Source organism: Amblyomma americanum, chromosome 4 (assembly GCF_052857255.1).
Source record: "Amblyomma americanum isolate KBUSLIRL-KWMA chromosome 4, ASM5285725v1, whole genome shotgun sequence".
NCBI lineage: Eukaryota > Metazoa > Arthropoda > Arachnida > Ixodida > Ixodidae > Amblyomma > Amblyomma americanum.
The window spans coordinates 208,907,479-208,920,835 of NC_135500.1; the positions used below are offsets into that span (position 1 = coordinate 208,907,479).

The following is a 13,357-nucleotide window of genomic DNA, read 5'->3' on the forward strand; positions in this document are numbered from 1 at the left end:
GCCCGTTCTCGACGATCCGTGCTGGTGTAGGTCTCCAGCAGGCGTCGGCGGAACTCGTGCCATGATGTTAGGGCGTCTTCTCGGTTTTCGTACCAGGTACGTGCACCATCCTCGAGACTAAAGAAGACGTTTCGAAGTTTAGCGGCGTCGTCCCACTGGTTGAATGAGGCCACGCGTTCAAACTCGAGAAGCCAGTCCTCTACGTCTTCGAGCTGACTGCCGTGGAATGGTTTGGGCAGTCGCGGATTCTGCAAGGTGTAGTAGGCAGCAGCTGGCATGACAGGTCGATGGGTGGGTGCTCTGGCAGACTCCAAAAGCCCGTGTTCGGGAGGTAGGCCTTGATTTCTTCGGCTAGCACGGTGCACGGGGGTGTCCACTAGCGAAGGACTGGAGCCCAGGGTATCCGGAGGAGTATGAGACATATACAGGGATCTTTACCCAGCGCCTACACCAAAATATGTAACGGAAAACAGGGAGACAGGTCGCTAACCAGCAGAATACAGCAAGCAGCCAGCCAGCCAGCGCGAGACACTTCAACGTCTTCGAAGACACTTCAGCGCCACCTGAGAACACCAGGTGGCAATATGAACACTCAGTTTCTGTCCTAGTTGTAGTTCATATAATGGAACTAGGACTACTTAAACATAAATATCAACCATAACCAGCGCATAGATCTTGACGCCTATCACAGTTCTTTAATGGCTATAGCGTTGGGCTGCTTCGTCCAATGGTTTGGGTTCGAGTCTTAGCCACGGCGGCTGCATTTTTATAGAGGCGAAATGCAAAAGACGCCTTAGTGATGAGCGATGTCAGTGCACGCAGAAGAACCGGACACCTACTTCGTCTCTCGCAGCCTTTGAGACCGCATACCAGTGCCACATATTAACGCGATGGCGTTAAGCCTACCGTGCTGCAGAAAATCCGGCGTCGGTCGTCGGCGTTGCGAGCAAAAAATCGCCGGAAAAGAGTGCTAGGTGCGCCACCTACGTCATGTGACCTTGTGGCCTCGTCCCAATTTGCTCACTGGATTGTGAGCAAACCGCTCGCCTTGGCAGGTGGCAGTTCAATTAATGACTGGTCGCGAGAGATTGCTCGGGAAGAGCAAATTCTCAGGTGGCGCTGAAGTGTCTTCGAAGACGTTGAAGTGTCTCGCGCTGGCTGGCTGGCTGCTTGCTGTATTCTGCTGGTTAGCGACCTGTCTCCCTGTTTTCCGTTACAATATACATGGTGCTTACATTTAAAAAAGGCTTTTGAGTTAGAAGAGCACTTCTTTCGTCATAGCATTGTCAGCGGTGTAGTACATCGGAATACGGTTGAGATCTGCAACTAGTAGGTTGGATAACTAAGACGGAATAGTTAACTTTTGCACTATTAATCATAGGCTCCCTAATTATTGAGAGGCGTGTAGCCCACCTTGAGTAATATCCATATAAGTTTTTAGAATTTCGATAACGCGGTTACTGTCGGCGCTGTGGCCCTACAAATTTTTGCTACATTGCACTAAAATACACGCGCTTTGGAGGAGCCTGCAGGGAAAGCAACCTCTCCAGTGCACGCAATTCGTCGAAATTGCAAAAATTTGTTGGTCCACATCGCCGAGTGTAACCGCCTTTTCGAAATTCTAAAGCTGATATGGGTATTACGTACGGTGGGCTACATGCCTCACAGGAACTAAAGAGGTTCTCATTAATAGTTAAAAATTACCTATTCAATATTAGTTAACCAGCCTGCTAGTTAGCTCGTCTTAGTTGTATTCTGATCTACTACAGCACTGACAATGATGTGCCGAAAAAAGCGCTATTCTAACTGACAAAGCCTATTTTTAAGAATTGTGCAAAGTCTTAGGTGAAACACTCTGTATAACTATTTCTTATGTATGGTACAATCATTTTCGGCAGAATACTTGAGACGATGCGCCGATGTCACTGTCGATATTCTGTTTTTCGACAGCGTGATATTTAAAAAGTAACAAAAATCAAGTCCAAAAGAGATCTTCTCTGGCAGACTCCAAAAGCCCGTGTTCGGGAGGTAGGCCTTGATTACCTATTCAATATTAGTTAACCAGCCTGCTAGTTAGCAAGAAATCTATGAGGCGGTGGCTGGAATTTCTCTAAAAACTTTTCTAGCGTGTTTCATTTTAACGAATTTTCTCGTGGTGTGGATGAAAGGATGAACAAAATTTTTCGGTAAAGAGGTGAAAGTGTTGTTGTTAAATGCATTCCAGTACTAAAAACCAGCAACGTTCCAAGTACACCTGAGTGAATAGACTATGTTTAGCAATGAATATTTCTCAGTTTATTTCTAACATCACATCATCTGCTTTAGGCCGTGCTTTGGAAACTGCCATCAGACAATCTCATTGACCTTTCTAAGCACGTCTTGAGTACAAGTCCTTATTTCCTGGCTAGCGCCAATGAACAAGTGCCCAACACATTAGATGTCGGTTCATTCGTTACTCGCTGTGGTTGCGAAACTATTTAAACATCTTGTAGTTGTTTCCAAGCGACAAGATATCTGGATGGAGACTGTGTCAATTGTACAAGTGACGGATGCTTCTTGTGTTGCGAGCCATGGATTTCGCAAGAGGAAGCTGCGGATGGGAAGAACGTGCTAACCTATACTTTCTGCATGCGCGTTGTATAATGATCTCGAGTGCCTCCGGCCAAATTGCGCAGATGCTGATTTATCATTCGATCACGTTGCTGCCACAGGGATTCGATTAATATTCCTTCCACGGGTTCAGCTCTTGTGCAGTCAGCTTCTATATGACCGGTCGATCAAGCCTTGTGGAGGGTTCTTGAGATCTTGCAGATTATTGCGATTGCATTGCCACTTTTAATGGCGAGCGAAATAGATCTGATAAACCGGTTTTTCCTGCAGCTTTCCAGGGCGAAATGATAAAGTGCCCAATATTTTGCAATTGTTACGTCAATGTTTCGCACCACTTCCTTGATACTAAGGCTTTCAGCTTTATGTTACGGCTGACTTCAAGGGAACGCTTAGAAAAGCATGGAGAAATATCATGTGCGTGCCGTCTATTGTGAATGTATTACATGCCAGCTTAGTCTGACAATAAATGACAAAAGAGCACCATTACTCCGAGAGCGAAACCAAACTGTTCCTATTTGTATCCAACGATTTTATTTTTCTCAGCGTTGACTACCGCAGGGGATGCATGTTCTGCCCTCGTTCACTCATGTGCAACATATTCTGCTGTCGCCGTTGTTTGCGGTGGCACTTCTTCGTCATCCCAAGATAGGACACTGAGTGCACCACTGGGTTACTAACTTCATCAGTTCTATGAGGCAGTGTGGCTTCCTCTGCTCACGACGGCTAACGTTTTGAAGAAAAAGTCATGCATGGTAACTTCCTCAACTTCAACAGTCATCAAGAAGTCAAATCCTGTTACCAACTGGCAGAAGTAAGTACATACTTCTAGTGTTTAGTTTGTCAAACTCATTCGCCATTACAGGTGTGTAGCTTCTTCTGTTGCTGTGCGGTAACCGTAAGAGTTGATCTTCTGGAAGTAACTATCTTCAGCAATCAACTCCTCCTTCACCAAGTCGTAGTCGTAGCTCTCGAGCGTTCCACCATGCTCCTCAGGAATCACGTCCTCTGGCACCAGCTTGTGTAACTCCTCCAAGTTGTAGCCGAAGAAGCGAATCTGTAACGTACAGGCAAATTCATTGATCCTTACCGGTTATCGCCCACTGATAATGTCGGTACAAGAGCTCGCGTAACACGCAACTTTTTTTTTGCGAAAGCTGATTACACTAGCCGTAGCGATTTTGCCCGTCTTGGCCATCTGCTTCTACTGCGCAAGCGCGAGGTTCGCCACGGCCCACAGGTGCGCTGCGCGTGACGTCACAGCTGCGCCGCCGCCGCCTCCCCCGCTGCGCGTTGACGCCACGACTAGCTATGCGCCTTATTGCACAAGCGCGCGGGGCGATGCGCTCGGCAGTCAGTTGCAACTTGCAAGCTATGGAAGAAGAGAACCCCTGCTCGTTGCGGCAGCATTCTCTCCGTATACTACGCATTGCAGAGCTAAGCCACCGCTATTTTTTTTTTTTCTCAAGTCGCATCGCCATCATACGTGCCGATCAGACGCTGTCGTGCCCACATGCCGCCAAAATAAACGCTATTCAGGTTGTCTGAGCATTGGGTGCTCTCAAGATTGTGCCCTGTGTCTTAATGTTATGCATGTGAGCCTGGCTCATGGCGATTTGGACTACGTGCTCATGTAGGTAAAAGAGGTGGGGGTAGGGGAGTCTCGGCGTAGCTATCGGTATATCGCTATCGTTGTCTCTTCAGTTACACAGTGGAAAGAACACAAACTAAGAGGGTTTGCTTCACAGCTATAGCTATTAGCGCGACGTTTCTCGCTTTGGTGGATTCAGCCTTGCCTGCCGCCGAAGCTATAACTGAATTTTGCGATACGGGTAGTAACCAACGTGCGAGCTTTTAAGAACTGTTACAGTTAATGTTACTCGGACAAATCTAGTTTGAAGCAGTTTGAAACCAAGTGACCGGAAGGAAACGCACAAAACTTACCCTTTTAATCAATTTATAATTCATTAAAGGCTTGCCGATGGCGAAAAGAATGTCAAAGAGAGCAGGATTGTTGATGATGTAGACTCCTTTGATCCGGAGGGGAAGCACGTCCTGGAATAAGAGCACGCAGATTGACGGCCATGTTCTGGCTAAATGGTCGTGATAAGAAGACCTGGTTCGGTATCATGCAAGCTGTAAATCTAACTGCACACACTATCCTGTTTCATTAAAATCTCTCTCCTCCTCCTAGCTGAATACCGTCAAATGCCCGTATGTTTCCTGACTGCCTCCATGAGCTTTCCTATTTTCTTACGAATCAGACAATTTTCCTGTTCAAATCTGGAGGCCACACTAAGCTAGCCGGACTGACCGTATTTTTTTGCGGTTGTCACTAGAGTTCGGGATGCTGAAAGAAGAGGAAAATATGCTGATTTTGCTTATCTCTTTGGAATATATCTCGTAATCGAAGAAGGTTAAAACAAAAGAATATAATAGCAGATATTTGGCACAGGATAAGACGATACAGGGGTTTCGTTTTCTTGAAGCAATAATTGTTTGTTAAAAAAAAACTATAACCTTGTTGCTTCATCATTTTCCTGCTGGGAACAAAGATATAAAAAATCCACTAAATCAGCAAAATAATGTTAGGCTCGCACAAATTTGCCCACCTCTCCGCATCCTACAAGGCTCCAAATAAGTTCACTCCTGTTGTTGCAGTGCACGCAAATGCGAGTGCATCAAAGTTTGGCAAATAGATTTAAATCAGTACTTCTTGAACATTCCCAACATTCAAACTCTTCTAGGCCGGCTGACGTTGCAACAGCTTTTATCTTTGCTACCGTTTAAATATGGCACTAAAATAACTTTGAAAGATTGTGCATTTTGGAGTGGCAACGAAACTGTCAGTCTACCAAAACGAAAATATTGCTCAAAACTTAGAGCTGGAATGGTTCGAGGTGAAAACGTGTAACTTATAGATTAACTTATCTCCTCTTAGTCTCTTGTCACAGTTAAATGCCATTACCGTGTAAAATTCATCTCTCATTGATCTGTCAAGTCTTAGAACCGAGTAAAAATTGATTATCTCTGTTGGCGAAGTTTTTAATGTGGTTTCAGTTCTTGGGATCTACGTTTTCAAGACAGCTCAGATGATTATGGCGGTTATTTATGAGCTAAGCATGCACGTTTACGAAGTGAAATGCTAGTGATGATAAAATGGATGGCAGTGCTCTTTGTTCTAGCGCAACTAGGTTGTTATTAATATTTTTATTATTATTAATATTACAAGCCAGTTTTTTATTGACGTCCAATTGAATGTGTAATTTAATACAACGTCACCTGTGTACGAGTGCGGCGGGGGCTGGTTGGTACCACATTCTATGAACTTAAAAACTGCGCAAAGTACGTCACATATAAAAGAGAAGGAGCAGATGGGACAAGCGCAGACTAACAACTGCCTTAATGCGCCAGCGCCTTCTTCCATCTTCAACAACAACGCGCATGCGCTTTAAACACACACTGGAAGGGTGTGGGAAGGAGTCCTGGGAGCATTAAACGGGTAGTTAGTCTGCACTGGACCCGTGTGCTTCTTTTCTTTTCTATGTCCTGCACTTTTCGCAGTTTTAAATCTCTAGAAAGTCCCCTATGTACTGCTTTAAAGGATTGTGCACAAAAGCTAGTTTTACTCTTGCTCCAGATGTGAGATTTGGCACTGACCTGTACGAGGCTGATGAATGTCCTGATGACAGAAGGTGTGTAGTGGACCAGGTGGTAAGGGCTGAGGTGGTTTAGGTCTAGTACAGCCACAATGCCCTTCATTTGGAACTCTTCGCGAAAAATCAGGTGTTCAGCGTAAAGTATGGCAATTCTGAAGAAGTCGTTCAGGGAGCACATGTCGGGACGCCAGCCTCCTAACAAAGAAATATGAAGGTCCAGAATAAAACAGCAAGCAAAATATCAAATCCCAACGACGCAACGAACGAAGGGCAACCCCCCCCCCCCCCCCCCCCCTCCTTCCGGCAACTGCGAAAAGCAATTCCTCTGGCTAGATCATCAAAATATGTAAGCCAAGATTCGAGGTGTTTGAAGTTGAAGGAAGCGCGCGAGACATTTTTAAATGTAGGCTTTTTGAGGTAGAAAGATGGCTTTTTTTGAAAACAAATACCAGTGATGGCGGACATAAAAAACCGGAGAATGAAGTAAAATAAAAAGTTGGTTACCTCAATCGTAATATTTAACTTCATAATTTATAAAATATGCGCTTGGTTACACAGATTTGTTGCTGACCATGTGTAATATGCACATCTGTTTTTGGAATTTAATAAATGTGATTAGCTTGCTGAACCACACAGCGACGATCGTCGCTGTGTGGTTAAGCAAATTTTGCTAATTTCTAGACGATTCGAACATCGTGCGCCGGCTGTGTGCTCACAGTGACATCCATCAAATCGCGGCACTCCGCGGCACACATGCCACGGGACCTCCTCATCTCCGCCTCTGCAGGAGCAGTGAGCAGCGCGAGTGACACAGAAAAGGTCACGTGGCACAAGCAGCGCGCATTGCAGCTGTCGGTAGTAGACAATTCCAACTTCAGGCCGCTAATGCGCTGCGGTTTTTCAACTCCCTCCGCGCCAAGTACACTGCTTGGCCAGCCATGATGCCTGTTTTCTTCATACATTTACCTTTGCCTTGGAGCTCGCGGCAGCCTTCAGACAGCTAGACCAGTATAGCTGTACTGTGGCATCTATCCACGGGTGGACTCAGTGGGTTGCAGTTTCTGAATGCGAGTAAGAAAATCCACGCCATCAACCTTGTTATCTACAATGAGAGATACTGTTTTCACAAGGAGAAATAAAGCCTGCAGCTGAAGATTTAAGTTTCGTTACAAATGTTGCGCACATGGAATTGTACACACTTTGGCCCAAAAACGAATCATGCCATGCACATTGAAAGCGAATGGTTGCCTGTGCTACAGCGTCTTTCATGTTTTCATAAACTCCTTCAGGCATGGTTGAAATGCAGCTCCGCCAGGGGGCACAGCTACCGGCATCATTTGTGGCAGCGGTGTCATAGTGGAACATGCAGTGGACTATGTCTGTGTGGGTCCTAAATAGTTTAGACCAAATCGAAGCTCTCCAATTAGTTAAAAAGTTGAATGGCAAAACTGTTGCAATCAGCTCACCGGTCTTGCACATTATGACACCTCTCCCTTCGGGATCCGTCTTGCGTGAAACTGCAACCAGCCGATGCACGCGGCAGGCGACGTCGAAAGGAACACCGTGCAGTCCAAGGGCTCCGAACATTTCCGGGTTGTCCCTTCGGACCTCAAAGTACTTCTTCACATTCTTGAAGGCGCGCTGGACGTCAAACTTGCGACCTCTCAGGAATTTAAGGAGAAAGGCATCGTCCTTGGGGCACTCGAGCAGCGTCTCACCTGTTTGTGGCATATTTGTGAGGAGAGAAAACGGAATATATTTCGAACCACCAAACTTCTTTTTCTCAGTCCAATTTTTTACGTAGCTAGACTACGTAGCTACCACGTAGCTGGACTACTTAGCATATCTCGTTTTTAATTTTGTGTTTAGTACCTTTGACAACAAAACACTGCACCCACGCAGCCACTGTTGGGGAGCGTAGTATAAGGTGTGCCTGGAAATGTAATGTCTTCTTTGGAAAGGAAAAAAAAAGTTCAGTTATGACCTAAAGCATATTTGTTTCCACAGACAATAGTCTGAATCATATTTATTCATCATTATTGAAAGCGTTAAAACTTAAGAAGGGAGCTGTACAACGAACACAGGAACCAGCAATAATTGATGCTTAGAATACCGCACGTATACTCCAAGAACAAAACAACACCAACGCCTGTGCAGTGAAACTAATGATCTGGCTGATTTGGTTATATTCTGTCGATATGCTTAAGCTGAAGGCCTAGTGTTGCTCTGGCATATAGGTAAAATTAAGTTGCTCCTGTTTGTTGTTCCCTAGAGCCCAGTGTTTACAATACCGTGCTGCGCAGTCTCATATAAGCTACTTTTTTTTGACAATCTCATTCAGAGACTCTTCTATCTATTGCTTTTCCTAAGAAAAGACATTGAAACGTTTTGTTCTTTTCGAATTAATGACTGAAACTTCTATATTGCACCTGTATTTTAATTTAGTTTTAGTCAGCTTGTCTTCGTTGATCTGTACTAATTGTGTTTTGCCCTGTGAACGGCTTTCTTGTGAACGTGCTGCCATCTAGTTGCGATTTCTTCAGTCAGCTCCTAGAAGAGAATTCCGCAAGTTACGAAGACATGAGCGTCATTCTGCAACCCTCATATTTTACTTGTGTCTTCGCTCACTAAACTCTCCTGTAAGCTCTCGAAACTTCATTTAACAGTTATTGCAAATGATGTTAACATGCGCTGTATTCTTTACACCATAGCGGTTAAGTAGGTCAATGTATTTTCTAGCGGCTACCTCTCACAGGTGTTCGTTATTGATACCGTATGCGAAGGCGAGATGTACGCTTTGTGACGTGCGCATGTAAAGAGTGTTTGTCGTGTTGAAGATTTGCTAAGAACGTCCCTATAACCTAAGAATTCCATGCACCTATCAAACGGACTTAACTTTCTTCCCCACAATTAAAACTGCTAATGCAAACGCATTCCATCGTGCGGAGAAATGGATTTATGCTTAAAGAGTTCAGGGCGCTGGTGGGGATATATAATAAGAAGATATTTGAAATCTAGAAGAGAGCGGTGAGGGGCAAGTTGGTCCATGTTAGTCTGCGTTTCTCTCGTGTGTTTCTTCTCTCTTGTCTCGTCCTTTTTGCGCAGATATTCATAGTTTCCATAAAGATATTTGAACTCTGGCAACTTGCTATCCTGTACAGCTGCGGCACTTAATCTATAAACATATAAATGAAGTTTACTTAAACAGGCCAAAAGTACTAAATTCTTCATTCCATTAGCCAAAAAATATGTTTCACGGTGGTATATGTAGTACATCAATTCAAGACCCCCCCTCCCCCCCACCCAAAATAAAAGAAAGGAGAAAACAGGAAGAGCTGATTTTCCAGCTTGCGGTGAATAACACTGGAGTGTTTTATCGTTAAGCCTTACCCATAATGAGTTCCCGTAGGTGGTTCACAGCCTCTTCCATTGCAGCAGGCGTCACTCCCAGATCTTGAAACTCAAGTCCTTTCATATACTTTATAGATGCACTGTTTTCGACCATGGCTTTTGTGATGTCACCGTTGATCATAGCAGTACACGCTGCATCTATATTAAAGTTATGGTGATTAGTATTAGTACATGTGTTCCACGAAACCATCGCTGCTAAAGCAGTCAACAGAGCTTGAGATGCCTTTATATACGTTATATTCACTTGCTACCTTTTGCCATTTAGGCACCGGTCCACAGCATCCTAAGTGACGATATTACATTTTCGACAATTACATGTTCACTCATGTAATTGCTGTACTTGAGCGAGAACACGCGCGAGTACGAGTTTTGGACAGCAATCTATGAGAGCTGTTCGACAAAATTAACACAATCACTTTTAAACGACCCAATGTTACATAAATCTTTGCTTGTTCTGGCGATGTTCATTGAGGGTGGTTTAAAGAGCAAACACGGCGTCCTTCAATAGACGACACAAAATTATAGCAACCCATGCTTTACATTTGACAAGAAAGCCCAGATTATCAGGATGCCTACAGTAGAAGGCCTTGAATAAGTGGAGTGGAGTATTTTATAATCAGTGTGATAAGAGGACTCACAGCACTCATCTTCAGCTTTTATTTATTTATCTTTTGGTTGTTTCAAGTAAGATTTCAGTTTGGCCGTCCTATTAATTGAATTGTATTATTTGAATGGGAGACACTTGGAGGTGAGCATTATATGTTAGCGTGTTACCTTCCACGCTCTCAAATGACCATAGACGAAAGTATTTTTTTCATAACTATTAGTGGTTAGCGGAAATGATAACGATATATACTGCGAGCTATTACCTGTCCACCCTGACACCGAATATGTGCCGCTAACCATCCCTGTGTTGGTAACTCAATGTGTGTGCACTTCCAGCTGGAAACTCGATTCTCGTAACTCACCAGGTAACTCTCTCGCTCCCTCACTGTGCTGTTCGACCGACGAGGATACCTTCCATTTAGGGTTACAGACGGGGGGAGTCATTTCCTCATTTTTTATGTACTGATATATTCAGTGTGCCATCCCAGGCTTTCTGTGGAGTGTACTAGTTAGGGTACTAAATAATTCTTGTTGTCGTTTTAAAAAGAATTTTCAATCCTGAGACGACAATGTAGTTATAAAAAAACTTAAAGAACAGAGCTGCTAATTCAAGGCACTACTACACGCGTCTGACACCTGTTAATTTACCGGTAACAAAGAGTAATAGCGCCTAATGACTTGAGGCTTAACGATTTGCCGGCTTATTTCGCGCAGTACACAATTACATTCGCTGTGTCATCTCTCTTCGTCTTCCCAACGAGCAGCCATGGAATCAGCGAGTAGATAGAAACCAGGCACTGGTCAACAGGATGTCTACGTAAAACAAACAAAAACGTGATTTCTCAAGAGGATATTTTAATACACTTTAGTGAAGCACTCAGTCGAGACAATTTGCCGAGGACAGTGATGGTTTCAGATGTCGTTTAGCATAATATTCACTTTCATGCTCTCCAAAATGCATTACACATTCGCACCCCTCTAGTGACCGCAGTTCTCACGCACAACCTGTGAAACCAAAGTCTTCATCCAAGTTCACTTGCACTGATGCCATCATCATCACTCTTGGGATTCAGCAAGGCGACGTACACCAAAAAGCGAAGATATCTGGGCTTGGTCAGCAATTAGCCCTTTTTTGCACCAACCATGCGTCCACCGTATCTCAACAGACGTCATAATCTCATCTTTCGGCCTAATTCTGTGCAGAGCGCCAACAATTTTCCGCTCTTCCAACCTTGTTGGCCTACGTGACCTTAGGTTATCAGTTCTCAGGGATTAATGTATCACAGAGGGCGATCTCTTCCAGCTGCTCTGAGCTCGGGTGGAATGTGCATCATCATCAGTTTATTCATCAATAGAAAAATTCACTAACTCGAATATTTTTTCTCATCCACCGCCATGTTCTCAACACTTGTGTTTGTTATTTTTACTGTTATCGTATGAAGTTCTAGTGCTTTAATCTCATTTCATGCCTTTTCTTTACATATCGTGTTTAGGCCTCTGGAGGCGTCCACTAGCTGAACAGGCCGTTTATAAAGCTTCATTTTCACGGAGGTTAATAACATGCTAATCATCGGTGTCCTAATCACCTAAAGATGCAGTTGACAAGAAAAAGAAGTCGGTGTACTGAACGGTTCAACGTTAGAACAGAAAAGGCAACATACCACCGATAGTAGTCTTCTCTGCGTGGCGTCCTTTGAGATAAGCGGTAATATCCCAAACAGCCGTCTAATGAGCACCTTATTTCTGCGCCGTCCAAGAATCTTGACGCACTTACGAACGGCACAAAAAAATCACAGATGCACTGAGATCACAGTTCACGTTAAATTATCAGACCTCTTCCTTGAACGACTTTGAAGACACAAGTGGTAAGAAATTTAAATGCCTGGGTAATTTTGCGTTCCACGTACATCAGACCTCATGCAAGCGAATGGAAAGAAAAAGAACTCTGCCCTACGTAGCAGCTTTAATAGCGGCGTCCTTCAAACTGGTTTCCCCTACCAACGCTCACACAGAGGAAGAACTTGGCACATCGGCTGATTTTTTTTGTTAGCGCTGTTCTTTCTCTGAGACAGAAGGAGCAAATGAGGCAATCTAACGAATTATGCATGACTACCACACTTAGAGAATTATTCAGCAAATTAGTGAGTGAATATCGGACGGGAAGGTTTATTCATTTATTCGGATATCTACAGCGCCCGCTGAGGTCATTATTGCAGTAGGATACGAGGCGAAAAATATATTTTCATGCAGATGACACGCTCTACAGAAAACAAGATAACAACGCGTAAAATACCGAAACGAACAAAAATACAAAAGACCGCATACTAATCTGAAAACGAACGAGTACTAAGGGAGAGCGAAAAACAGAAGAAGGCAGGGTAAAGTAAGATTGTCATATAGCCTTCAAGTTGTACTGAAGCCGAAACATTCTTATTCGAAAAATTAAAGTACCAACTGGAACACACAATTTCGCTTGTAAATGCAAACCGCGTTTTGGAATTTGGCAGCAAGACAAGACGCATAGCGTTGACAGAAATATTTCACCAAAAGACACGCCGAAGCATTTTCAAAAGAAGATGGCGGGGCTGAAACAACCTCCTCCGGAAATTTATTCCTATCGTGGACTGTTTTGGGGTAGAATGAGTTTTTAATATATTCATTCGGCACATGTATTCTTGAGCTTTCTTAGTGTGGCCTAACGGGAGAATACATAGCTGAGATCTTTAATGTAGGCTTCTTTTGCAAAACCTTTAAAACTATTGTGGTACAGTTCCAGCCGCAGATAATTTCGTCTCTCTTGTAAAAGAGGCCACCCGACATTTTTGGTGAAATCATAGTTTGCGGATACAAACCGTGTCGCACGTTTCTGATTCTGTTCAGGTTCGTTAATAAGTGTTCCTGCTTCAAGATCTCAACTCACACAAGTATATTCTGACATGGGAGGCAGATTTATCAAGAAATGTGTTTAAGCTTAGCGTGGGCGTGCCTGAAAATACGCTTTAAAAAAATTTAATGCATGGCAAGCTTTAGCGGCAGAACGTGGGCATTCCAGAAAAGATTGTTAGCGAAGACTG

At 43.8% G+C, this 13,357-nt stretch overlaps 1 protein-coding gene across 1 annotated transcript; it reads right to left on the reverse strand.

Moving 5' to 3' along the window:
• Window positions 1–3,422: 3,422 nt before the first annotated feature.
• On the reverse strand, window positions 3,423–12,297 carry LOC144129212 (alpha-tocopherol transfer protein-like). The gene is made up of 6 exons (XM_077663198.1): window positions 11,945–12,297; window positions 9,657–9,815; window positions 7,733–7,984; window positions 6,268–6,461; window positions 4,552–4,662; window positions 3,423–3,664 (listed from the first exon to the last, which is right to left on the reverse strand). Exons 2-6 carry the CDS (start codon window positions 9,796–9,798, stop codon window positions 3,467–3,469), a joined length of 897 nt encoding a protein of 298 aa, XP_077519324.1. The 5' UTR covers window positions 9,799–9,815; window positions 11,945–12,297; the 3' UTR covers window positions 3,423–3,466.
• Between the last annotated feature and the right edge of the window lie 1,060 nt (window positions 12,298–13,357).

Coding starts and splice junctions, on each gene's coding strand:
- LOC144129212 (XM_077663198.1), bottom strand. CDS start 9,798: ATGATCAACGGTGACATCACAAAAGCCATGGTCGAAAACAGTGCATCT. Junction 6,462..7,732: donor TGTCATAATGTGCAAGACCG/GTGAGCTGATTG, acceptor TTTCTTTGTTAG/GAGGCTGGCGTCCCGACATG. Junction 4,663..6,267: donor CATTCATCAGCCTCGTACAG/GTCAGTGCCAAA, acceptor CTCTTATTCCAG/GACGTGCTTCCCCTCCGGAT.